The sequence below is a fragment of the Chanos chanos genome, chromosome 5 (genome assembly GCF_902362185.1).
Source record: "Chanos chanos chromosome 5, fChaCha1.1, whole genome shotgun sequence".
Taxonomy (NCBI): domain Eukaryota; kingdom Metazoa; phylum Chordata; class Actinopteri; order Gonorynchiformes; family Chanidae; genus Chanos; species Chanos chanos.
The window spans coordinates 22,634,078-22,660,878 of NC_044499.1; the positions used below are offsets into that span (position 1 = coordinate 22,634,078).

The window sequence follows — 26,801 nt, forward strand, 5'->3', positions numbered from 1 at the left end:
GGTGGGGGAGATAAAACCCAACTGGCTTCTATGAAAGAAGGGGGAGAAGAGTAATGCGGAGGGATGTAAGATGGCAGAGCTACAAATGCTGTTAGAGGAAGAGATTCCGGCTGGTAAAAGAGCCCTTGTCGAGAGCTACCAGAATCTTTCTAGGGTCGCTGAGTACTGTGAAAACAATTATGTCCAGGTAAGAATTAAATTTCGTTAACGTGTGTAATACTGGCCGTGTTAACGTTATTGAGCTGTGGGAACCCGGAGACAGGAAACGTGAGGAATTGCCGATGTGATAAAGACTCACGGCAAGCTTGAGATGAAAGGGCATGTGCTCGTATTAAAAGATCGCTGCCGTTTCAACTGCGATGACATTTTTATCGTACTTTAACGGTTATATTTAATTTTAGAACGGGATTCTGGTCTGTGTTGCCTGGACTGGGTGCTTACATCCACTTCTCACATTGAATTACAAAGCTGTTTAGAGGGTGTGTCTATAACCAGGCGAGATCAAATACATTCAGTGTACGGATTACTGTGTGCACATCACGTTTCGTTGGCTAAATTTATTGGATATTTTGTGAGAGAAACGTTTACCCCATCACATTGAAGCCTTGTAAATTGCGTATATCACAAAGGCTTTGATTTTTCCACTGACCGAATCATTGAATTGACAGCAAACGTTCCGTTTTTCTCCATCAACATATCATAGACTTTACACAATGAATACATCTATGTCTTCCCATCCAAAAACTGTGTTGCAGTTTAATGTCGGAGGCTAGTTTTCAGTTTTTCTACTATGTTGGCGACAGTGACGCGTTGAAGACTCGAGGATTTGATTTTTAACTCCTTGCAACGTTTGACTGACGGTTGATATTCGGCAACCTCAGCTAGCTTGTCGCTTCAATATGGTGATTTGATTCTGTGACAGCCTGATATCCTTTTAGTGGACTGTTGCCACTGAAAACGTGTTCACTTGAACTAATTTACGTCAGTACACTGAAAAACGGTAGCATCTGATATACACTGTATATAGACTGGTTACTAGCATATCGCGCGTGCGGCGCAACTTTAGGTGGACACGAGCGTCGCCACAAGTTACAGGATACGTCGCCAAGGTGAAAAATGAAAATCAAGAAATCAGGATATCGTATTGAGCAACATCACAAGAATACCAAAGAGCACCGTAAAATCGTATTGATCTCGTTCCGAGCTGTGTCAGATAGAAAAGCTTGTTTCACCACCGAGCATATGCGTATGCAGTGAACTCGGTGAACCCAAGTCTTGGTTCTGAGAGGGCAGGTGCAAAAACATACGTTGTTTTATTTAATGCGGGAACATTACACACATTATTATGTGATGTCTATGCAGACTTTAAGATGTGATGTAAGTACTCTAAAGGACAAAAGACTTAAAGTTGTATGTAACTTAAATAGTTATAAAAACCAGAGCCACACGGGTATAACTTGGTCCAGATATTGACTAAATGGCACAGATTTTGAGTTCTCAGTATGACATATTTTAGTTGACCTGGCGTTCAGTCTAGTGCCAGCCATTTTGAACTGGATGTGTGTGTGTTTTTTTTCTTCTCCATAAGAAGTGGAATTTTAAACATTTATTACATGATAAATCGTAATGTTTAATTTGGTTATCAGCGCAAGAGAAAATATCGGTTGTTCTCGCCGTTTGTGTAACAGTCCGTCGAGCGATGATGATCAATGAAAGATTTCAAGCCACGTTCGCTGTCGGTCAAATTCAAGGATCAGCTGTACTGTGGAGGTTTTCTGGGATATGTTAGAGGAAGTGCATTAGCAACATGATATTCCGAAATCATGCGGCACATGTGGGGAGTTTTTGTGGTCATTCACGGTGAAGCCTCCTCCCTTGTCCATAAACACACACACACACATACACGCACATACACACTCACTCAAACGGAGAGCAGACTGACTCATAGATTTTTTGCTCATGACTAAAAAGGGTGTATGCTCTTCAAGTGAGGAGTTGGGAATGCAACCTTGCCAGTGTTAGTCACTTATTATGATCCATTCTTAAGTCATTTGTCAGCAGTGTGTAAAAAAAACGGTCATCTTGAATATGTCTGCTTAACTCTGGTCAGATCTTAATCGTGTGTTTCAGTGTCCGATAAAAAAATCTTAGAGGTTTATGCTGTTTTGAAGGGTCCAACCTGATGTTATGTTTCACATTGTCAAAACAGTTTTAAGAAATATTAGTTTCATAACCACTCAAGAAATGCTGAATCTTCAGCTGGTACTTTTTGAAACCCAGCACCACTCATCAAGAGAAGATGTTAGACAAACAACACCTAGTATACATTAATTTACACTTTATCAACCCTTTTCTTTCAGGGCAACATCCAATAAAACCTCTCAGCTTTTGACCAAAGTTTTTTTTTTTTTTTAAATTATTCCCTTCTTATCCCTCTGTCATCATCTTGCTTATGTTACCCTGAGACTTCAGGCTTTGTCTATGCTTACATATCACAGTCTGAATTGTTTTGCGTTCATACTCCAATACTCCCTCCTGTGTTAGCAGACATATGGCCCTGGAACAGCTGAGGCCAGAGACATTTTGAAACAGGTGATGTAAGACACAGGCCTGAGGTCAGTAAGACATGTGTCTGTTAGTCACTACCATGTATGAGCTCAGAATTCTGGACAATTTTAGTAGAGATGTTTACTAATTTCTTTGATGGGTGATACCACGAAAAGAGAGGCCGACATCAAACAAAACGGAAGTGGTGTATCAGCAATTGAAGATTCAGCTAAATCCAGCACAGCAGAGAGTAGCCTCACAGGGGACTTCTCTGTCCTTTGTTTTGATACTAAAGTCATGTACATTTCCACAACAGTTTGAATGCTACTTAGAGCTTAACAAGAAGCTTAGGTCCAAGAGATGAATTTTGCTCTTTTTGTGTTATCCTTTGTGGTGTATTTTTAGCATATGACAAAGCCAATGGACTGCCAGAAGCATTTTAAACATTATTGATAGCTATAGCAGATATGATTTTGTGAGTCTGAAACCTTAGCTCTTTAAAGAGCCCACTTAACTTTTTTTTTTAACTGTTAAAACTGTTTTACATGTTTGAGATGGTTTCAAGTAACCCAGATACCTTCCAACACTATATTTATAAAAATATAGCAGCGCCTGTAAACTCAAAAGAGACAAATGGGGACCACACACATGAAAGCACAGCAACGGCTCCTCACGTGATTCAGCCGAACAAACACCAGGCACTTCTTAAGATATTGTTGTCTGCATTCAAACTAATTTCTTCCATGCTTAGCCTTTACATGTTCTAAGCTTATATTTTTAATGTTGTCATACGAGAGGCCAGATGGAAATAGTTATCAGTGGGAAATATTGGTATTGTGACATTTTGCCATGTTCACATCTTGTGCTCATAGATAATATTGTTCATATCTAATGCTGGTTTAGTTGATGACTGTATCAGCCTCATATGTTTCATATACTAAGACCTCACTAGAGCATTCAGCATCTGGAACAGATGTGACTGCTGGTCATGCATTAGGTTACTGATCCATCCATCCATCCATCCATTAATTCAATCATTAATTTAGTTTTACACTTCCTTGAGAGAAAAATGAAACAAAAGGATGCCCTCCTCTGCAAAGAGACTGATAGCATTTTAATCACACACCAAAGTATTTCAAAACTAGAGTTAAATGGCTTTGTGAAAACTGTGTGTCACTTGATCCACTTGCTGATCTGTGAGCGTTTTGAGTGGACATGTCTGTACGGTCCACAGCACTTCTGTAATTTAGCCCACTGATCAAGCCTCAGTTTTTCTCTTTTTAATTTGAAGGCCAACATTAATTGTGTCGCCATGTAATTACGTCCTATTTCTTGTGTATTGAGTATTGAGTCAAGTTTGATTAAGTGGTTTCCTCTCTAGGCTTAATGTGTGATGATTTCTGAGATGTGGAATATTTCACTTCACAGCTCATCGACGTGTGACTGAAATGATAATGATGCCACACAGTGTGGCAGTGCTCTTAATTAGTGAACAGGTGTGAAAGCCTGACATGCTGCCTGTCCTAAACACTGACCCAGTGCCCCCCCCTTGCACGATGAGCCAGGGGACAGAACTGCCCATTGTTCCAAAACCCAGTGAACCACCCCCCCCCCCCGTAAACAGACAGGTAGCCCAAATTCAAACAAAGGGTTTTCGAGAGGGGACACTTGTACCTCAGAAGATGAAGCTCCTAGACTCAGTACTATAATAATTTTTACTCTCTGTTGTGTCATTGCTTGGGCCCATGAAGACCTTTTATTTAAGCTTTATTGTGAGTTAAATCTCCACCTGCTCTCAGCCTCCGGTGTCTCTCTGGCTGTTTTCATTCGCCTCTCTTCCAGTCAGAAGCATATTCCAATCCCGTAGCTATCATACCTGTCATTTGAAACCGAGAAGACAAACACGTGAAATGACACATCTACAAAACTAAAGGCCAGACTTTTCCTGCCTGATCACATAATCTAGTAGCGTAATTAAAAGTAGCTGGGGTTTAATCAGGAGATAACAGCTTGTGTTCAAATGTTTTTAATGTGTGTTGTGTATATACAAACTGTGAGTTCTGGTTTCCATGATGTATATTTAACTGTAATTTTTTAGGCACTAATGATAATCATTTTGATAGCAATGATAACTGATAAACACACATCGATGATTACAGCTGTAACTCTGTGCATTTGAACTCCTCCTTATCTTCGTAGCAGTGACCTTTGGATTTTAAACTTAATTTTCTTAATTGTCTGCTGCTCTGTCCAGGTGCTTGAGCAAGATTGTTAAAATGTCACCTGTTCAGTAAGAAAACTGATTGCTGATGAATCAAACTTGGTGTCCAGAGCGTTTAACTCTGACTTTCTTGGTCTTTTTTTTCTCTCATTCCCTCCTTATCCCTCTCTTTGTTTCCATGGCTGTTCAGGCCCAGGACAAGAGGAAAGCCCTGGAGGAGACCAAAGCCTACACCACCCAGTCTTTGGCCAGTGTAGCCTATCAGATCAATGCCTTAGCCAACAATGTGCTTCAGCTGCTGGACATCCAGGCCTCTCAGCTACGCCGCATGGAGTCCTCCATCAACCACATCTCTCAGGTCAGCCCAGTCTCTGTCACCACACTAACCGTTTCCTGATGCTCTGAGTGCTTTTTCGATTCGGTGTGTAGAGATCATGTGACTGTGCTTGTGCAGTTACCATAGGGACAGGTTAATGGACTTACTACTGAAGAGATTAGTCCTACTTCCCTGAGTGCCTTTTTGAGTTTAGAGCCACTGGTTGTTCCACTTGTTTTGTCCTCACAAATGTTCCCAGGCAACCTAAAATGTATTATCCCTCTTAAAGTGACTGGTAAACCCATTAGCTCTGGTAATTGAGCATAGCTCATCTTTAACTGTGGAAACTGATTGATTGATTTATCGATCAATTGTTTGGTCGGTGGGTTGATTGGTTGGCTGGATAGAGGAGTATGGAATCCAATCCCATATAAAAGATGGATCCTTTTTTGTTGTTGTTTCGTCTTATGTAGTTATTATTATATAATTTATGTGGTAGCACAGGAATGAAATGAGAAACTGGAGCTTTTCAGAAAGGATCTGGCATAACTCTAATCTCTATTACACTCCAAAGACATTGCAGCTCTCACATTGATATAGTCTCTTTTTTTGGTTGTTGTTGTCATGTTTGGTGTCAAATTGATATGCTGTTCAGTGGATAAAGGGCAACAACTGCAGGTTAATGTCTAGTTTTGACTGACCACAATAAGTTGTACCTTCATATTCATTGTAGCATTATTACCTTATCTATGGTTAAATCCATCAAAATTAAATAGATTTCCTCTTGGGTTTTCAGAGCAACATCAGTGATTCCAACCGCTCCTTGTATCCTCATTGGCTGATAGCCATGTCAGTCATGTTGTTAGTGGGCCTGCATATGTCACAAATTGATTTTTTTTCTTGCCTTTAGGTCAGTAGTTCTCAAACTTTTCGGGCTCAGGGCACCCCTATACATAATTTTTTCATCCACGGCACCCTAAATTACATTCTTATTTTTCACACTCAGCACCTTATATTCATGCCATCTTTTACTACTTTGACGTTTAGCGTAAAAGTATGATAGGCCCTACTATAAGTATTTTTATCATTATAATTATTATAACTATTGTTCTTATTATTATAAGATGATGATGGTGACCACAACATTCAAATGAATTAGTTTTGTTAATCCATAAATCAGATACATTCAATTTAATTCAAGAAATTCCATATTTCATATAACATATTTCCAACATATTTTCATATTTCATCAAATGTAAACATATTTCATGGGCAAATTTTAAACATGACTTTTGGAAAACATAGGTAGGCCTATGATATGAGCAGAAAATAACAAGTATAGGCCTTCAACAAAAGGCGTTACAAAGAACTTCTCCAATGTGTGGTGTCCGCACAGGCAGCTGGTCAGTTTAATGGGACACATGCGCCTGCCTCTCACTGCAAAGTCTTTTAATACGAGGGGAGATTGTGGACAGTGCAACGCGGAGGTCCTGTCCTACTGACAGCCTTTGCCTCAACTTACTACCTCCGCCTAGGAGTTTACCCAGCCGGCACGAGTCCAACCTTCATCGCTGAAATGTGGTTGAAATAATGTCAGTTGCTGTTTCAACGTTGAAAATAATGTTGGAACAACGTTTAATGCTAATGGTTGTTAAAATGTTAACACAATACTTATAAGTCTACGCTGATATTTCGATGTTGAAAGACCTGTACGTTGAACTGACATAATGTCTTCAACAACAAGCAAAAGAAAATTGTAACAGCTGCTTTCCCTCATATTTATTCAGGAAAGTGCCATAATCTCTTTTTCCAGGGAGTCCCATTAGATCACGTTTAAGCTTTACTATCGACTTATTTAGAGTTGTTTATTTTTGCTTTTTTAGTATAGGGATAGTGGTATTGCAAGTTATGCACATCAAGTTGCATTACATATAACAGTTGCACTGAAAACATAGGACATGCACAGTAAATCCCTGATTCAGACAGTATTGTCATGTTGATCCAATTGCAAACTAGGTTATAATATTGTAGTATCGGAGAGTGGTCGTTGGACCCGCCCCTTTTGCGCTGTTGGACAACGTGCTTGAAGTAGATGTGTGTTGGGGGATGTTTACTGGTGTTGTTGTGATATCTGTTTCTATGTTTTAAGTATTTATCTTACAGATAGTAATTTGGGAAGTGTAGCCAGAGGTTTCAGGGTGGTTGTTGTAACTTGTAAGTGTCACATGTAGTATATAGTATGCCATTTCGGACGCAGTCAATCTCTAGTTTAATCAGTGTTACAAAGAAAGATGTTGGAACAACTTTGCGATATCAGCGTTGATTCTGTTTTCAATATCAATACTTAGTTCAATGTTGAGGCAATACCTTCATACGACGGAGTATTAGGGCCACATTGAGAGAAAAACAATTCTGAGATTTCGAGAATAAAGTCGTTATGTAACGAGAATAAAGTCATTAACTAGCCTAACAAGAACAAAGTTGTTAATTAACGAGAATGAAGTCGTTATTTAACGAGAAAAAAACATCATTTTTACGAAAACTTTATTACCAGCAACCAACAAAAGGGGCGAGAGGACAGTCAAGAACCTGCTTCTCGCAACTGCTGTTTCAAGATTCAAGAACTTTATTGTCATTGTGCAAGCACAAAGTTGTGCCGTGCCACCCTGATTTGATAATATGGCGCCGATGTGCCAAAAGATTAAGTATTTCGTTATTTGTGAAACCTATACTAAACCTAAGTATAATTTCACAAGCTGCTCCACATTCTTCATTTAAAGGCAGGCGGCAGACTGCTCCTCTGATATTTCTCCTCTAAAATAACACCGGGCCTGGAATTACGACTTTATTCTCGTTAAATAAGGACTCTATTCTCGTTAAATTACGACTTTATTCTCGTTAAATAACAACTTTATTCTCGTAATTAACGACTTTATTCTCGTTACATAAGGACTTGATTCATAACGACTTTATTCTCTTTAAATAATGACTTTAGTCATGACGACTTAATTCTCCTTAAATTACGAATTCTCGAAGTCTCAGATTTTTTTCTTTCAATGTGGCGCTAATGCTTCGTCGTACCTTCACTCACGTTGAGAAGTAAGACATTGAAACAACGTCGCGATATCAACGTTGATTCGATTTTCAAGATCAATACTTAGTTCAACGTTAATTCAACGTTGACGCAAGACCTGATATTCTTCCATGGGGAAAAGTGAGACATTGAAACAACGTCGCGATGTAAACGTTGATTCGATTTTCAAAATCGAAACAAAATTCAGCTGTGATTCAACCTTGATCCATGAGGTTGACTCAACCGTGAATAAACTTTTAGATGCCGGCTGGGTATGTTTTCGGTGCGGTTTGTTTGTTGGTTTGTCTTACTGTCTGTTTGTTAGCAGGATTACGGAAAAACAGGCCGATTTTAATGAAACCACTTTTTCCACTTTCATTAACACTGCGAGATAGGGCAAAAATGAACTGAATTTGTCGCGCATGTCGTAATTACATTGTATTGTGTGCCGCGACTACACGCAGGCCTACAACGAAACATAGCAGCCACCCCAAACATCAATGTAGAAACAAACACAGTAGCATAACACGCGCATAATCGCTAATGGTTTCTCACAATAAATTAGCTTTCGCAATCATACATTCTGACCTTTTTTATTATAATAATTTTGGAAATATATCCAGACATATATAATGATTGCGGTTGCAGATTTAAATATCACAGAAGAGTGGACTGTTGGCCTTGGCGGAGATCTGCGTTCTCCGAGGCATTCCTAGTTCTTGATATTTCCCTGTCCTCTCATCTGGCTAGCCTCCGACCTCTGCTGACAGGTAAGGTTAGGAAGAGCGCGTTTGCCGTTAACGTTAGTCTACGTTATCCCTCAACCGAAATGCGGTACCGCCTATCAGTTTTTTTCCGAGATATCCGAGTCCGAGATAACGAAAACCCAGAGGATATCCGTTTCGGTTAGAACTGATTGAAAATAATTTTGTACGTGACGTTTTAACAGATCTAAAACAATTTTATAAGTGACATTGGTAAATTCCAACTATTATCAAAGTATTCCACGACACCACTGAACTGGGGTCACGGCACCCACTCTGAGAGACCCTGCTTTAGGTTACTTAGTACGGAATCATTCTTGTCTCCTGAGAGTCATTGTGTGTCTTTGATTCACACTGATTGGCTGAGGGAGCTCTGCAACTATACAGTGATCAATAGTTTTAAACAGCCAAAGTCCTGGAAACCATGGATATGGAATCTATTCTGTTTGTGATCTAGACCTCACTGGGTTCTTTTACTGTTTTGAAAGATAATCGCTGACTTATCAAAGGCAAATAAATCGATTGATCAATGTGGTACTCTTAGATGACTTAAATTAAGTAATAAGAAGTTCGAATTCACATATTAAATAATAATTCGACACAGTCGGTTACAGCACTGTGTACATTTATATTTTCTGTAAATCTATCGTTTTGTAAACACACACAGTGAGCAGACTGGTATCAATAAAAAATAAAAAATCGTAAACCAGAGACATGAGCTCCAGAAAAAAACACAGTGCTCCTACTGTGAAAAGTACAGCGTAATCTTAAGAAATTAGTTTGTAGTCATACATTTTTGCATTGGAGGGCTGATGGCCTGTGTTTTTGAAACCATGGTGCAGTCATAAAGTTTTCTACAGGTGTAATGGTTTGTTCGACTGAGTTTGGGACCCCCTCACGAGAGTTCATTCCAGCAAATCAGTTCCTTTCAGATGACTCGAACAACCACTTCCACTCAGTTCAGCCACCTTTAGAGCCTTCATCCCCACAGACAGAGCCTTACTCTACAAGCTGATGAATGTGTGTGTGTACATGTGTATAGTGTGTGTGTGTGTTTGTGAGGGAGAGGGAGAGAGTTTAATTGATGATGATTACTTTGCTGTTTCAGTCTTTTAAAATGATCCAAATGCCTTAGGTCAGATTACTCATGTTCCATTGTATGTCGGTCACATGTTACACGCGTTATGTTTTGCACAAGTAAGTCCACAGTGTGTGTGTGTGAATTGCTCACAGTCCTTCTGCCTCTGTCTCACTCAGCAGTGGTCACTGAACATGTAGTTTTCAGTACAGTCAAATAACAATACCAAGTGTCTCACAAGGTATGTTTGTCAAGTCATTACATTCAGTTCAAATTTATTGGTACAGCCACTTTTTACAGTAGACACAGTCACAGTCTTTAGAAAATACTGGGATTTCTCACCCTCATGTCTCATGTCTGTGCTCTCTCCTCCAACACTGTCAGACCTGCAGGCACTTCCACACAAGTCTTAGTGCAGAAAAAAAGAGCGATTCAGTTCATAAGCTATGGAGGATGACAATGGGCGATAAACGTCTCACATGAACTACAAGGAGATTTATGAGATTATGGATAATCAGGAAATTTAAAAAATCATGGACTTTGGAAAGAGAGGGAGAGGAAGCAGAAGGCGAAGGGAAATGTCTTTGCCATGGGTTTGCTCATATTGAATAAAGACTGTCTCCACTGAGTGATAAGTTGTAAGATATCTTGACTTCACGACACAGAGTAAAGCTGCTCTCCTCAGTGGATTCCGTCATCTCTCCCCCCACACCCTTCTGTGACCCGTGAAAATGCCAGCCAAATGTTCCCAGAAAGCGTAAAAGGTTCATTCGAGTGGTTTTCATTCACAGGTGTCTGTTTAGATTACATCAGCAATGTCTAGACATCACTGGACAGCATCAGGATTTTTTTTTTTTTCTCATCTTCCAGGAAATTTTCAGATGACCATGCTCTCATGGCAGGCTGATGGATTGTGAATCATGGTTTTCTTTTTTTGTTGTTGTTGTTATTTATTTAGTTTGATATGCTGCATAGCAACTGTTCCCATCAAAAGACATTCTGCTGTCATTTTAGTCCAAAAGAATATGTAATAATCCGCCTCTCAGTTCTCTTACCTGCCCCTTAGTTTTACTTTTTGAAATAGCAAAGGTTTTAGGGCTTAACTTGGAACGTATGTTTTATATTTTTATTTTATTTTATTTGTAATGAAACATGGATATGGGTAGAGTTACAAAACTGATGAAGTGCTAAAATGACACGTGGTTTCTATATTTGCTTTCTCACATTTTGATGTTATTTTGAATTATCGGCACATGGCTGTTTGTCAGATGGTATGAGGCACGAATGAGACTGGACTCTTTAAGTTTTCTTTACTGTGCACATTTGGTACAAATATGTCAACTCAGTGGTCTGCAATACATATTGTCATTGTGGCAAGAGAATTCCATCTCAACTTGCAAGTGAATTGTGACGAAGAATAGAGGAAGCAGTTTATCATCAAATTTGCAAGTCATAGAAGAGGTTGGAATAGGAGGTTGAATTCAACCAAACTATTTGTGTAGGAGGTTAAAAAACTCCATGCAAACAGTCTTTACAGACCATAAAAAAAAAAAAATCAAAACAAAATGTTTGGAAACCCTAAAAATGCCAGCACCTGTGCTATAGGAAAATACACTACTGTAAGTCTTTCAGATGCTCACTAAATGTAAATTACCTCCAAATTAGCCTTTTTCATCATAACTTCATTTGAGCACGGTAAATACAGTTATACTTATCGTTTGGTCACTGAACTGTCACTTTCATTTGACAGTTGACAAACAGAGATCGCAGAGATGTGGTGTGTCACTGTAAGATTAGGTCAGATATTCACACTTTCTCTCACACTCTCTCTCTCAAACACAGACACACACACACACACATGCACACACCCCTCTACTCTGACCAATTTCTCGCTCTCTCTCTCTCTCTCTCTCTCTCTCTCACTCACTCACTCACACACACACACACACACACCCCTCTGCTCTGCCCACTTCCACACAGAACATGTTACTGTTGAAACAGTGTTAAATAGATGCATGAGGAGTCAAAGCGGGGTCATCATTTGCCTATGAGGAGAGTGCATTTATAACTTTAGCACAGACGTGCCTGAGTCATCATTCGTGCACAAGTCGATGTAAACGGTTTTACATGTGTTCAGCAAATGGTGTTTCCTTCACCACTTTTCACAGTTTCACCGACTGGGAAAGTTCACGAGTTTTTCCCCTAACACCTTTTGACCGTGTTCAAAAGTTCAGTTGAATTTGATTCATGGCTTGCCTGTCAGGTGCATGCACCTTCTGGATTCCATGTTAATTTGTGAAGAGACATTCATAAATACTGATTTTTGTAAAAATCGTTTTCTGCACACATTCTAATTTTCTTTCTTTTTGGCCCTCAAAGCATCATTTTAGCTGTATTGAAGAATTTATTATAACTTAATACTGGGTCAAAATTTTCATTCACTTCTCCTGAAAAATATCTTTTTTTTAATCTTTTTTTTATACAGTTTTTTTCAATTGCTAACATGCATTGGTCACAACTGAAGTCACATTGTAAAAACTCTTCACACAGTCAGTGAAACAGAAGTCTATATGGACCTAACTGTGAATCATTTTCCATTGCTTTCACACAAAATGCACTCAATGACCACATTTTGCAAAATCCACAAACTCTTTTCTCATTCATACTCCACCACCTGCAAAACACTATGTATTTGCAGCACATTTTTCAAATGCTAGCACACTGTTTTCAAAACTGTTAAAAACACATTCAGAACAGAATGATGGCAAATTTTATGTATTTCTGCGGTAACCATATTGAAATATATAGAAAATCTTAGCAGAATATTTACAATAAAATGAAACAACAATCATTCCAAACATAGCTGATTGCAATTTTAGCTGAAAGCGCACCCAGGCATCCTGTTTTTAGTCTCGTTACCAAACAGACAGAGGGGGACGGGTTCGGAGTGATTTAGTCTGGAAACATGGATGAAGGAAGACAGGTTGGTGGGGAGAGAAGAGTGACAGGGAGAAGGAGAGTGCTGGGGAGAGAAGAGAGGCAGGGAGAAGGAGAGTGTGGGGAGAGAAGAGTGACAGGGAGAAGGAGAGTGTGGGGAGAGAAGAGTGGCAGGGAGAAGGAGAGTGCTGGGGAGAGAAGAGTGGCAGGGAGAAGGAGAGTGCTGGGGTGAGAGGAGTGGCAGGGAGAAGGAGAGTGCTGGGGAGAGAAGAGTGACAGGGAGAAGGAGAGTGTGGGGAGAGAAGAGTGGCAGGGAGAAGGAGAGTGCTGGGGAGAGAAGAGTGGCAGGGAGAAGGGGAGTGCTGAGGAGAGAAGAGTGGCAGGGAGAAGGGGAGTGCTGGGGAGAGAAGAGTGGCAGGGAGAAGGAGAGTGCTGGGGAGAGAAGAGTGGCAGGGAGAAGGAGAGAGCTGGGGAGAGAAGAGTGACAGGGAGAAGGAGAGTGCTGGGGAGAGAAGAGTGACAGGGAGAAGGAGAGTGCTGGGGAGAGAAGAGTGACAGGGAGAAGGAGAGTGCTGGGGTGAGAAGAGTGACAGGGAGAAGGAGAGTGCTGGGGTGAGAGGAGTGGCAGGGAGAAGGAGAGTGCTGGGGAGAGAAGAGTGACAGGGAGAAGGAGAGTGTGGGGAGAGAAGAGTGGCAGGGAGAAGGAGAGTGCTGGGGAGAGAAGAGTGGCAGGGAGAAGGAGAGTGCTGGGGAGAGAAGAGTGGCAGGGAGAAGGAGAGAGCTGGGGAGAGAAGAGTGGCAGGGAGAAGGAGAGAGCTGGGGAGAGAAGAGTGGCAGGGAGAAGGAGAGTGTGGGGAGAGAAGAGTGGCAGGGAGAAGGAGAGTGTGTGGAGGACAAAGGAGAGGAAGACCAAGAGCGGTGGTCTCTGATGAGATAAGGGCCACAATTACAGCTTTTTACAATCACTGACAAGCCTTTACCTAAAGATACTTTACCAACTTTACATTTCAAAATGCAAAAAAAAACTTTCTCTGCATACATTGACTCTATCAAAACATGGCAAGCAGTATCAGATCATTCTTTCAAAACACTAGCACGTTTTTTATCCAAGAGGGACATATAGTCAGTCATAGTTACTAACAGTTGATGCCATTGCAAAAACTGCATTACTTTTTAGGTTTCAGTTCTTCAGGTACCTGCATACAATAGGCAATATGAAATCCATTGTTTTGCTTTTTTATAATTCAGTCTCCTTTTACTGTAAAGCACTCTACATTTTTTGGTTGAGTGTCAAATGTGTGCATTTTTGGGAACATACTATCTAAAAGTGAATGAGTCATCTTTACTTTATAGAATGTACAGTGGAAAAAAATGGTAAGTGACAGAATTGCTGCAGTAAAAGCTTTATTAGCAACACGGAACTGCTGCCAGTGATCAACAAAATATCCAACATACATGGCCTTTGGTTCCAAACGTGCAAACATCAAATACACAAATACAGTAAAAAAGCCACAGTTACTCCTCTCCCTGGTCCTCTTCCTCTCCCTCATTCAACTGTTCCTCTCCCTTGTCACGACATTATTTTTTCTCTCTCTGCTCCTCCGTGTTATTCTGTATCCACATTGAACAAAATCAATCCATAAAGTCCCCATTTTTGCTGTGTATGTACATGTAGTTGAAAGAACTTCAGCACCTGGCTATGTCTCCGATTGAGATTGGAATCAGCTGTGGTTGGTCTATTTTACACAGCTTACAGTAAATAAGCTATTTCTCAATGTTTCAATGATCTGTTCATTCAAAAATGCTCATCAGCTGTTTCAGTATAGCTTTTGAGCTGCTGTTGTTGTAGAAGTAGAGGCTTTATACTATATTTAAGGTTTTGAACATTAGGTTTTCGTTTCTGGCATGCTGTGTGCAAGCATTTGTAAATAAGACAAGAAAGATACATAATTTTGGTATTGGGCAAGCTTGTATGTAAAGAAAATTTAAGCATTTTAGAGATGTGTTAACTGACTGCATATTCTGTGAAAACAACATGAATTGTGGTATGGTCCACAACAGACAGATGTTGTGCTAATTGTGTTTAGAGTTTTTAAAATGTGACTACAGATTGGACAAAACGATGTTAGCGATTGTAAACAACTGTATTGACCATGTTGTAAACCATGGTCTCTCTTTGAGAGATGCCGGTTCAAGGGTTCAACCAAATCTGCAACGTTCAACAGTTGCATCAATAGTATGAATTTTCCCGCAAAACAGCAGGTGAAATGTGAATCCTTCAATGATAATTGAACTGCATATTACAGTACAATACAGTATGTTTACATTTTTACATGTACTTACATTCTGAAATATATTGATTGTCTTGTGTTTTACAGTTGGAACCTCCCAAAGGGGGGAGAGGCAGAATATTTTCAGATGCGCAGGAAATTTCCATTGTTGACATTGTAATTAGCAACAGTGCAATAAAACTGCGGGAAATTTGGAACAGAGTGCTGGCAGACAATATCACTTTTGGGAATGTGAATACGGTCAGCACAACAACAATTTTTAGAGTTCTGGAGAAACATAAAACAAGGATGAAGCAGTTGCAAACTGTACCTTTTTAGAGAAATGGTGAGCATGTGAAAGAACTCTGGTATCAGTATGTCCAAGTAAGATGTCTGCTCAGTAACCAAACAGGGTACATACACAGCTGTGCATAACGTAAAGTACTGTAAACCTGTGGATTTACTGTCTTGTAGAGAGTAGGCAAACTGCACATACATTTATCTTTTGTGGATGAAGCTGGAAAGACACACAGCGGGGGAAGAAATGTGATTGGACAGAGAGAAACTGTGGATTTCCCAGGCCAGAGAGGAGCTAACATCACAATGTGTGCAGCACTGTCCAGTGATGGTTTGCTGTTATACAAACCACTCATTGGCCCCTACAATACAGGGGAGGCTCATGTCTTTTCTGGATGACCTGCATAATCGACCTGTGCCCGCAGAAGAGAGAAGTCAAGGGGCAAGAAACTCCCCTACCTTCGTTGGTGTGTGGGATAATGTGACATTCCACCACTCTGCTGCAGTCATAGACTGGTCTGCTGTACATCCCAGGATGTCATTACTATTCCTGCCTCCATACTCCCCCTTCCTAAACTCCACAGAGTTTTTCTCTGCATGGAGGTGGAAGGCTTATGACCACATGTCCTTACTGGATGCCATGAATCCAGGGTGTGTGCAGGGTCTTCTCCTGAAGAAGGGTTGCCAGGGTTGGATTAGACATTCCAGAAGGTACCTTCCAAGATGCATCACCAGAGAGGACATAAAATGTGATGTTGATAAGAACTTGTGGCCATATGCAGGAGAGGGGGAGGACTAGAACCCTGACAGCACTGTACAGTATGAGTGATCATACTATACTTGTTGTTGATGTTTTGGGGTTTTTTTGTAATTATTATTTGCAGCCCTGGAATTTCAAGAATTTGTTTTTTTGTTTCAACTTTTTATTTTTCACAGGTAAATTACTATATGCAAAGATATCGAAAAAATAAAGGATCTTGAAGCAATTTGCTGCATTTCTGATTCATTCTTGTTACATATACTTTAGTACAGTCAATAAAGTGAAAAAGTGTTATTCTTATTCTATAATGAAATATTGATTTATGTGAAAAATCAATCAAACTTCAAAGATAAAAGTACATCATTTATGTAATGCTCCCTGTTGTTGTTGTGTTTTTTTAAGGTCACTGTGTTATGAGTAACTGTATGCTTTCGGAGTGAGAATTGTTGAGAATTGTGTTGAACAAGCTTATTTTGAGACATGTATGAAGTGTTTTGGTAGTTTGAGTGAGTTTTGGAGGTGAGATTAACTCTTTGGCCAAGACGCATGTTGATAATCCAGACTGTATGAAGAGTTTTGAAAACGTGGCTTCAGTATTGACCGATGCTTGTTAGCAATTGAAAAAAAACTGTAATAAAATATCTGATCTCATTACTGACCCTGCAGACTGTGGACATTCACAAGGAGAAAGTGGCAAGGCGGGAAATCGGCATCCTGACCACCAATAAGAACACATCTCGGACTCACAAGATCATCGCCCCTGGCAACATGGAGAGGCCGGTGCGCTACATCAGGAAGCCCATCGACTACACGCTGCTGGACGACGTCGGCCACGGCGTCAAAGTGAGAACCGTTTCACACGCTCTATTTCTGTTCCAGACAGAAAACTCACAGACACACACACACACACACACACACACACACACACACACAAACACAAACACACACACAAACACACACACACACACAAACACACACAAATGAAATGACTATCACTTCTGTACTGATTTCCCAAAACGCAGCTTCACTCGCTTGTATTTTGGTGCCATAATTCACTTGATGGCCCCTTCCCTTACACATCAACCCTTACTCGCACAGACAGACAGACACACACATGCTCACACACACACACTCACACACACACAGTACAAATTCACCCACAGTCATCCGTTCAGTCATCCATTTCTGTGTTGAAATGCAGTAGATCATCTGTGACTGACTAGATCATAGATGCTATGTGCTCACCAGAACGTGCTCCGCTGGGACCAGAGTCCTAGAGCACACCAGCTGGATCATGTCACAGAGGGAGAGAGAGAGAGAGAGAGAGAGAGAAAGAGAAAGAATGCAGAGCAAAGAAAGAAAGAATGAAAGGAAACCTTGGCCAAATTCTGTTACAGTCACGTCCTCTGAAATTTATGAGAAATTCGGCGTATTTCACTTTGAAGTCTTAGTTCTGCTCTCTTCCTCTCTCTGTCTCCCTCTCTGCACAAAACCTGACACTTGTGTGTGTGTGTGTGTGTGTGTGTGTGTGTGTGACTGTGTGTGTGACTGTGTGTGTATAGTGTGTGTATATTTCTGTCTGTGTGTGTGTGAGTGAGTGTGACTGTGAGTGTATGTGTGTGTGTGTGAGTGAGTCAGTGTGACTGTTAGCATATGTGTGTGTATGTTTCTGTCTGTGTGTGTGTGAGTGAGTGTGACTGTGAGTGTATGTGTGTGCATGTGTGTGTGTGTGTGAGTGAGTCAGTGTGACTGTTAGCATATGTGTGTGTATGTTTCTGTATGTGTGTGTGTATGTTTCTGTGTGTGTGTGTGTGTGTGTGTGAGTGAGTGAATGTGACTGTTAGCATATGTGTGTGTATGTTTCTGTATGTGTGTGTGTGAGTGAGTCAGTGGGACTGTTAGCATATGTGTGTGTATGTTTCTGTATGTGTGTGTGTGTGTGTGTGGTGGCCTGAGACCCTCTCCCATTCTCTCTGTGTTGGTGAATAATTCACACAGCTCAGAGTCAGAGCTGTGTTGTGTCAGTTTGCCAAGATCTCAACATCTCCTCAGTCCTCACACAATGTCTATGAATGCGACACCTGCTGTGTTTTACTAGTAGCTTTACAAATAAGACCTCATTTATATGAATTATTTAAGATAAATTATTCTTACTCTTATTCTTATTCTAAGAATAACACAATTTTATTTCAAATGTCTGCAGTTTTTTTTCTGCCGTGTTCTAAACAGTTCATTTCATTAGCTACATTGAAAAACAGGTATGTTTTAATCTGAATTGGACATCATCTCATTGAATGATTGAAGAGATGTCTAAACGTCTTATACTGACTCAATAAACAGCCGTGTGATTTTACATCAGACCACATCCTTAGGCCCAGGTCTGGACTGAACACCATGGGGTCACAGTGTGTGATCTCCAGTCCTCTCCATGTGAATGCCTCATTAGACCCACGCTCCTTTACACTGCCCTCTTTTCCCCGTGGACGAGTCAGGGTCCCTGAGGGGCTCCCCCCGCCCCTCCCCCCACCCCCCCATTGTCCACAGACCCCCTCCCACTGACTCTCAACACACACACAATTAGGTCTGCTCAGTTCAGGGCTGGTGTATGGAGGCATTTTTGCTCACCACCCATCCCTGACCTCCATCAGACCAGCTCTGCTCTCACACACACTGACAGCTCACATCACAGCCTGACCTGTGGACGACATACAACTGTCACTTACCACGGCTACAAAACGGCAACTGCATCCAGTCTGCGGCTGGCCCCGTGACAAGTTCTCTGGATGTGAGGGTCCAGTAACCAGTATACTGGACATGAGTGTCTAGTTAGAATGAGTCTGTAGATAGGATTTGCTTTAGGGCAAAGGTACCATTCAGTATGATTAAACGCTTCAAGACTCCTGTAGACTTCACAGACTGACTGGTCAATTCTTTTGAGTATGATCACATGAATATCTGTGTTATCACAGTCAGATACATCTGATTGGCACACACAGCGGTTACGACTTAAGATTTCTGTTATTGTCTACCATAATGATGTTATAATGAATTACCATAATGATAATTAATTTGGATTATAAATATACATACATATGTATACAATTAATTGTATTTGTTTGTCACCCTTTCATACAGGTCATAAGGTATATACACATTCAAGCAAGTAAAATGATGACAAATGGTATTTTAATGGGCTTATAAATGTAATTTGACTGCTATAGGAAAGTGAGAAACATTTTAGAGCAATCATTAAATCCTTTCAATGCCAGCTGTCTCCCATTAATACATTTAGACAGAAAAACAGCTTACCCAAGCTTGTGCATCTGAACTGATCTGTTTTCAGTAAAAGTTAGATGTTTTAGACGTGGCCTGAGGGAGAAAACGTTGAAGCTTTGGTCAGATAGTTGTTGTTTGGTGACGAATTTGTTCATGCCTGAACATGTTCCCCTTAAATGAAAGTTCTCATTGTTTTTTAAGAGGGAGAATATACTAACTTAAAAAGACAAAAAAAATTTCAGCGCCAGGTTAGATATTTGTTTTGAAGTATTTGGGGGACAAAAAAAACAAGATTTCCAGCCATTCAGAAGTGACATTTAGATTTGACCTTTAGAAGGTTTTATGCTTACACTCTGACAGAAGAAAATGTGTTTCCGATGGCAAAACCAAGGTGAAAACTCTGTTTCTGCTTTGCTTTGTTTTCCCATATGTTGTATTGTCTAGACCAGACAATGCCCAAATGTATTTTGTCTGTTCCTCTTCACAGCAAGATGCATCTTCACAGTTAATTTTTCACTCCTCTTCAGTGTCCACGAAAAAGCTTTTTAGCACTGCATCGTTTTTTGTCATGCATTGCTGTTGAGCTCTTGTTATTTCTGTTATTGTATATTCATTTTATAACCTAATTTGTCTCCTTTCTTTTTCACTGCACTCGCTTAGTGGCTAAAAGCCAAGGTAAGAGCATTCTCACACATTACATGCCTTTGAGGTTCCCATGCTGCAGTCTTGTGCATCGGTCTGAAATTCGATTGGTTTTCGGGTCACAAGTCCATCCTAAACACTAATAGATTCTTCCATTTCTGATAACTGTTCGCTCTGACATTTTAAATGGAATTTGCTGACATATCTGTATCATGACAGGTATCTGTACAAAACATCAACACACGCTCACTTTATTATAAACCCGACACATATGTGACCGCCGACATGTTACAGCCTCACAAACGAATCCTACAGTGAGGAAATGGCTCATGCGTAGCCCATGGGCATGGCGTGGATGTTGGTAACAAACATCTGAACACTGTTACACATGCACTGCAGTTACACAAAACTTGACATTGACTTGTAGTCTTGACTGGTAAGGTCACATGTGACACACTGTGTTCTATGACTCTGTACACATGTTACGGACAAAGCTGACCTGCAACCTGAGTTAAACACTCAACATCTTTGCATTTTTACTTTTCATATTTTGACTTTTGAAAGTCTCTTCATCTTACATGTGTTGTTATGGTAGAGTGGACACGCACAGGAAATGTGAAAATCCATATCTTACATCACTACCCCAGACTTCTCCACCTCTCCGTTGTTCTTACCACCTCCTCATATTGTGCATTTTAGCAAAATTGGACCCAGGTTGTTAAAGAGTATGATTGTGATTGTCTGAACTGTCTCCTGCTCGTCTGTTAGCATGGGAACAGCCAACCAGCCAAAGGAGGGACGTTGTCCAGGAGCAATCCGCCGACACAGAAGCCTCCCAGTCCACCCATGGCAGGGCGGGGCACTCTTGGGTAAGGTTCGGTTCTCTTTTGAATGTGCCATCAGGTACAGGTGTAGCAGGGCTCCACTGTATGTTTACTGTACTTGGGCAGTTGTAAATGAATTTTTAATGATGCTGTGGTTTGTGGTTTCTGATTGTTGATTGTTTGTTACATTAATGTCAAACGTTATATTTGTGTTCTGTGTAGCCGTAACACACCGTATAAAACCCTGGAACCGGTCAAACCTCCCACAGTTCCCAATGACTACATGACCAGCCCAGCAAGACTGGGCAGTCAGAACAGCCCAGGACGCACAGCCTCTCTCAACCAAAGACCTAGAACACACAGGTATGTCTCACACACATACACACACACACACACAGGCACACATAGCCCATACACACACACACACACTCACTCACACACACACCTCTCAAACTATCATTTTTACAAACAGCACCAAAAATATTATTGTTCAGACTGATGTGTTGATGTTTATGCCAAAAAATGTCATCCCAAATTCTGTATTGGATGAATGTTTTTCATGTCGGCAGTGAGCCATTTTCATACTCTAACTCTGTTTTTAGTGTTGTTGTCCTTATAAGTAATTGGCAGTGCAAAGTCAGCCATTGGAAGTCCTCCAGAGAGGCCACCTCTGTATTAGACCTGACTGCCATCCATGAATTCTGTCCTTCATGTCCCACTGAGATTGTTCACATCAGTCAGAGTAAAAAAAACAAAATGAGTGTATAAATGGAATAAACTCCTGTCTGACTCTGTTCTGACTCAGTGAGTGTCTTTGAATTTCTCCCTGGATCAGTGAATACTGAGTCACTTTTACAGAGCACTGACCCATTAGGTCCCAGGGAAGCTTTTGCAATGACATGTAACAGTTCACAGATTCTCTCTCTCTTTTCTTTACTCTGAATGCTGGCTAACAATCCCTCACCTCTCTCTCTCTCTCTCCCTCCTTCTCTCTCTCTCCCTCTCTCTCTCTCTCTCTGTCTCTCTGCAGTGGCAGCAGTGGGGGTAGTGGTGGGAGGGAGAACAGTGCTAACAGTACTGGTATTCCGCTGGCTGTGCCGACACCCTCCCCTCCCAGTATAGCACCAGGTGAGCACTCACACGCAGTTATGCAATCAGGGTTACACCAGTGATTAACATCGTTCATACAGGTTAACAATAGAAAAACCCAAACTATGGTCATCAGTGCCTGGCAAGTACCTTGATCAGAATCTGATGGTGTTAGAGGTTTTAATCAGGTTTAAGAAATTTGCAAATCCTAAAGTTGCAGTAAACCTCACCCACATTATACTGACAATGACTTGTATGTGGCAGCTGACATTTTATAACACGGTGATATCCACAAATGGAGAAACAGTACCAAATAACAAACAATCAGAAAGTGACATTTTAGATGCGCTGACTTCAGTTGTTAGGCCACCAGAGGTTAAGGGCTGCATTCTGACGGTCCTAATGAAGTCTTATGCAATACCCATAGAATCCACAAGGGGGCACTAAAGTGACATTTTCAGAATTGTTTTCTGTCTTCTGGGGCAAAACAAGAGGCTAATTCATTAACGCCTTGTTTTTCAGCTGGGGGAATTTGGTCCTTTTTAGCCCCTTTTGGCTCTCATGACTTTTCACACGCTGGAAATGAACTCTGTTCAACATTGCCAAGATCTTTCTCTCTCTCTCTTTCTTTCTAACTTTCCAAGTTGGAGTGGTTCGAGTACTTTCTGAAGCCATTTGTGATGTTTAACGTGAAAAAGTGCAATAGAAATAAAATGGAATTGAATAGAATTATTAATTCAACCCTTGAGCTCATTTTGAATTATGTAATAATTGTACAAAAATGTAGTTAGTTATTACAAGTTATTACAAGTTAATAGACCTCACACACTACTGAACAAGAGAGGGAGCCTGGCCGACTCACACGGCAGAAGAACACAGCCAATTTTTTTCCTGGTGACCCCCAGCCCAAATTTAACGTGTTTACAACATTACATGAGGTTCAGCATGAGTAAGCTGTCCTCTTTCTCTGTCCTCTCTCTCTCTCTCTCTCTCTCTCTCTCTCTCCCTCTCCCCCTCTCTCTCTCTCTCTCTCTCTTTGTGTGTCTCTGCCCCCCCCCCCCCCTTCTGTCTCCCTCTCTGTCTCTCTCTCTCTGAAGTGGTTCCTCCAGGTCCGGGTCTGGGTCCTATCCCTATGTCCCAGTTTGGCACTATCTCACGGCAGATCTCTCGCCACGGCTCCTCCGCCACCTCCTCCTCCGCCTCCATGGTGTCGGCCACAGGCACTTACCGCCGCGCTCCATCCAGCTCCGCCCAGTTCTCCAACCCCCAGCCTCAGCTCAATGGTGGGCCTGCCTCCTACACCCAAAACCCAGGTGAGTGCCTCACCTTTCACAGGTGACAGGGGGACAGCTGAAGTTTCACATACTCCAACAGAGGTAAACGGTTATCTGTTATCTGTCTTGAGACTTGGCTGTGTGGTATGGACTGAAAAACAAAGATAACTGTCCCTGTAATTAGGTTGTATTTTCTTTTTAAATAGTTTAATTTTATTTTTTATTTTCATTCCTACATGTATCTGACTTGTATAATCATTATGTGTATTTGTATTTGTCAATATCTAATTTTCTTTGAAGAAAACAAAACTTTGAGGAGAAAAGTCTGAAATCTAAGATCTCAGCTGACTGAGGCACTCTGCTGGGCATGCTCCTTTTAAGCTACATCTTATGTCTCAATGTGGATTGTGTATAAGTGTGTGTAAATGAACACTTATACAGAAAAATCCTGCTTGGTTACATGGTTTGGACGTACGTAGATCCAGTCTGAGTAACCACATCACTGTCGACCACTTTGCTTCTTGTGTCTTGTTTTTCATTGTTAACTGACAGCAGACTGTTTTTGCTGCGTCCCTGTTTTTCTCTGCTCTGTTGTTTTTGCACTTCTCCTTGACTACCTACATCTGTCTGTCTGTCTGTTGTCCTGTCTGTATGCTCTCTCCTCTGCTGCTGCCTCCAGCGTCTGTCGCTCAGCCACCTCCTCCCATGGCACAGTTGACTCCTCAGATCCCTCTCACTGGCTTTGTGGCCAGAGTGCAGGAGAACAGTGAGTACTCAGCCTCTGGCCTGTGTCTTCTCTCAGGTGCACACTTTCTCACTTTCTCCCTCTCACATCCGTCTCCCATTCACTTTTATACACACCTCACTGTCACAAAAGAGCCGTCCACACTCCTCTGACTACACCCACTGAAATGGTCTGACAATAAGCTGAGGGTTATCTTCAGGTGAATCAATGGCTTACATTGTCTCTCTCTCTTTTGATTGAGTATTAAATGAGATAGCAGCCTTTGTGTTTAGCACAGCAGAGGGTTCTCGATTCCTGGCCCTGTCTTTGAGGACTGTGTGTGTCTCTGTCAGGCATTTGTTTTAATCTGTCATTGTGATATTTTACATGACCTAATTATCAACGTCAGATGTTACAGAGCACATTAAGGGGAAAAAAACGTTGCAGCTCATTGTCTTTAAGGACAGACTTGACCTACAGGACCACACTAGTATGCCACATAGATCTGTCTGTTAGTCCTATCATTGTTACCTAATCCTTTTATTTCTCTCGTTTGCTTTTTAGGACTCATTGCTGAACTTACATGGTTCCCAAATCACCCTAATGATTTTTTGCTCTCTCTTCAGTTACTGATAGCCCATCCCCTCCTCCGCCCCCTCTTCCAGAGGACACCGTCCTGTTTGAGGAGTCAGCTCCTCCCCCCCCACCTCCTCCAGTGGACTACGAGGACGAGGACGCTGCACTGGTGCATTACAGCGATCCCTACGCAGATGGAGACCCCCACTGGGCTCCCAAATCTTACCTGGAGAAAGGTGAGTGCTTCTGAAAAACATACAGTCCTCATTATTTGTATCATTTCAAATGAACTTGCACATACATGACATGCTGTAGATCAGTTCAGTGTGACAGCCATGTGCTACAGAGCTGTCTGGTGTGGTCCACAGCATGGTTGGTAAGTGTTAAATCATGTTAGTTAAAAATAAATACATAAATAAAAAACAAACAAACAAAAAAATGGATTTTATGTTTTTTTCATTTTCAGAATACATCCAGACTTCTGTACAGTTATCTGTACAGCCAGTCATCTTACCTCACCTTTTAAGTCAGTTTTAGTTAATGTCAGTGTGGTTCAGTCACTGTGAGAATGAGGACTAGGCTGCTTGTGGAGACTGCAGTTAAATAAATATTATCTTAAACTTGAGCTTAACTGCAGATTCCCTTTCAGCCCTGTGTTATAACAGTGTGGAGCAGCTCAGCCTACCATTGCTTTCAGTCAGACTCTTTAATAACAGTGGTTTAAATCAATTTTCCATGATTTGCCTCAATTCATCGTAAAGAAGTCACAGCTCAAATCCACAGAGCTTTGAAATTCGCTCGCACAAAATCACTGCCAGTACACCGTCAGTAAACCAGTGAAGCTGTGTTTCTCTTCCAGTGGTAGCCATTTACGACTACACTAAGGACAAAGATGACGAGCTTTCCTTTATGGAAGGCGCCATTATCTACATCATTAAGAAGAACGACGACGGTTGGTTTGAAGGCGTGTGCAACGGCGTCACTGGCCTGTTTCCCGGCAACTACGTGGAGTCTATCATGCACTACGCTGACTGACGGCATCCCTATGGCAACACGCAAGAAATGCGCCAATCATAAACCAGTCGTTACAACGTACATTAGAATTGGACAGTATGTTTGTTTGTATTTGTCGAATTGCTGACGTTGAGAAATCATCTATTTACTATGCTCAGTGTGTGAAGGAGATGAGGGTTGATATTGCTACGTTGCTATGGAGGCAATCTTGTAAAGTTATGAACAATACTTCGCTTTTTTTCCAGCTAGGTCTCGTCATATATTTTTACATACTTTAATGTAAACAGCTGCCTGTAGGGTGTTGCTAGTGTGTGTTCTCGTGTGTGTGCGCGTGTGTTTGTCATTGTAACAATCGGTCTGCACTGTATACCAACATGCTGGCTACAGCTTGTTTAACTCCGGTTTGTTTACTCGTTTAATTTTCTTAATGTAACGCCATGCTCTTCCTTCACTTCAGTGAAGCTGTGTTTGAATGTCATTTACTATTTGTACTCTGATGTGGATGAGATGTCAGAAGTTTGGAAAATAACTGAATCAGTAAGGGTTTTTTTCGGCCTCTCCATTTTACCCCCTTATTTATTTCAGTTTTATAGACCTTGATTTAGGTCTGCCCAGTTGTGATGCTCTCCGTGTTGTAGAGTCTCCATGACAGTTTTTTAGTCTAACAATAATTCTGTGAGTTCGTCTGCCGACTGATCTCGGATCTCCAGCGGATTTCTGCTCCTTTTGGATATGCTGAAAACATCTCCGTCACAACGCTCTATCTGTTTAACACTGTAATTTCTAATAATTCCTGATATTTTGGCTAGTTTATTGCCGCCTTCGCAATCTTTGTTGTGAAGGTTGTCGACTTTGTGTGGTCCAGGCCGAATGCGTCGGGAGTTTTCTCTGAGGACCTATTAAGGTAGCTATGCTGTACTGACGGGAACAGCGCAATGTAATGTAAATTGTGATGGAAATGTGTAATGTGAACATGACCCTTTGAGGACTGCCTTCCACTCTTCATGAATGTCAACCAGAATTGTGCCATTCATAACAAGGGTTATCCAGAGGCCATGTCATCACATCGAACTCTTGAACAAAACAGAACGGTAGTGGCTCCAAGCCATGTTTCTTTCA

The 26,801-nt window shown here is 41.1% G+C and overlaps 1 protein-coding gene across 20 annotated transcripts; it reads left to right on the plus strand.

The window, feature by feature from the left end:
* The first annotated feature begins 40 nt into the window (after window positions 1–40).
* Window positions 41–25,703, plus strand: abi1b (abl-interactor 1b). 20 transcript variants are annotated; one of them, XM_030774418.1, is made up of 12 exons: window positions 71–187; window positions 4,959–5,126; window positions 16,930–17,106; window positions 20,200–20,214; window positions 20,950–21,050; window positions 21,228–21,368; window positions 22,036–22,133; window positions 22,402–22,407; window positions 23,135–23,407; window positions 24,048–24,134; window positions 24,719–24,904; window positions 25,528–25,703. In XM_030774418.1, exons 1-12 carry the CDS (start codon window positions 71–73, stop codon window positions 25,701–25,703), a joined length of 1,545 nt encoding a protein of 514 aa, XP_030630278.1. The 20 variants fall into 20 exon arrangements, with proteins under 20 accessions (XP_030630294.1, XP_030630278.1, XP_030630282.1 ...); XM_030774434.1 differs by lacking the exon at window positions 22,402–22,407 and having other exon boundaries at window positions 41–187; window positions 23,192–23,407; XM_030774422.1 differs by lacking the exons at window positions 20,200–20,214; window positions 22,402–22,407 and adding an exon at window positions 19,424–19,426 and having other exon boundaries at window positions 23,192–23,381; window positions 24,037–24,134.
* The last annotated feature ends 1,098 nt before the right edge of the window (window positions 25,704–26,801 follow it).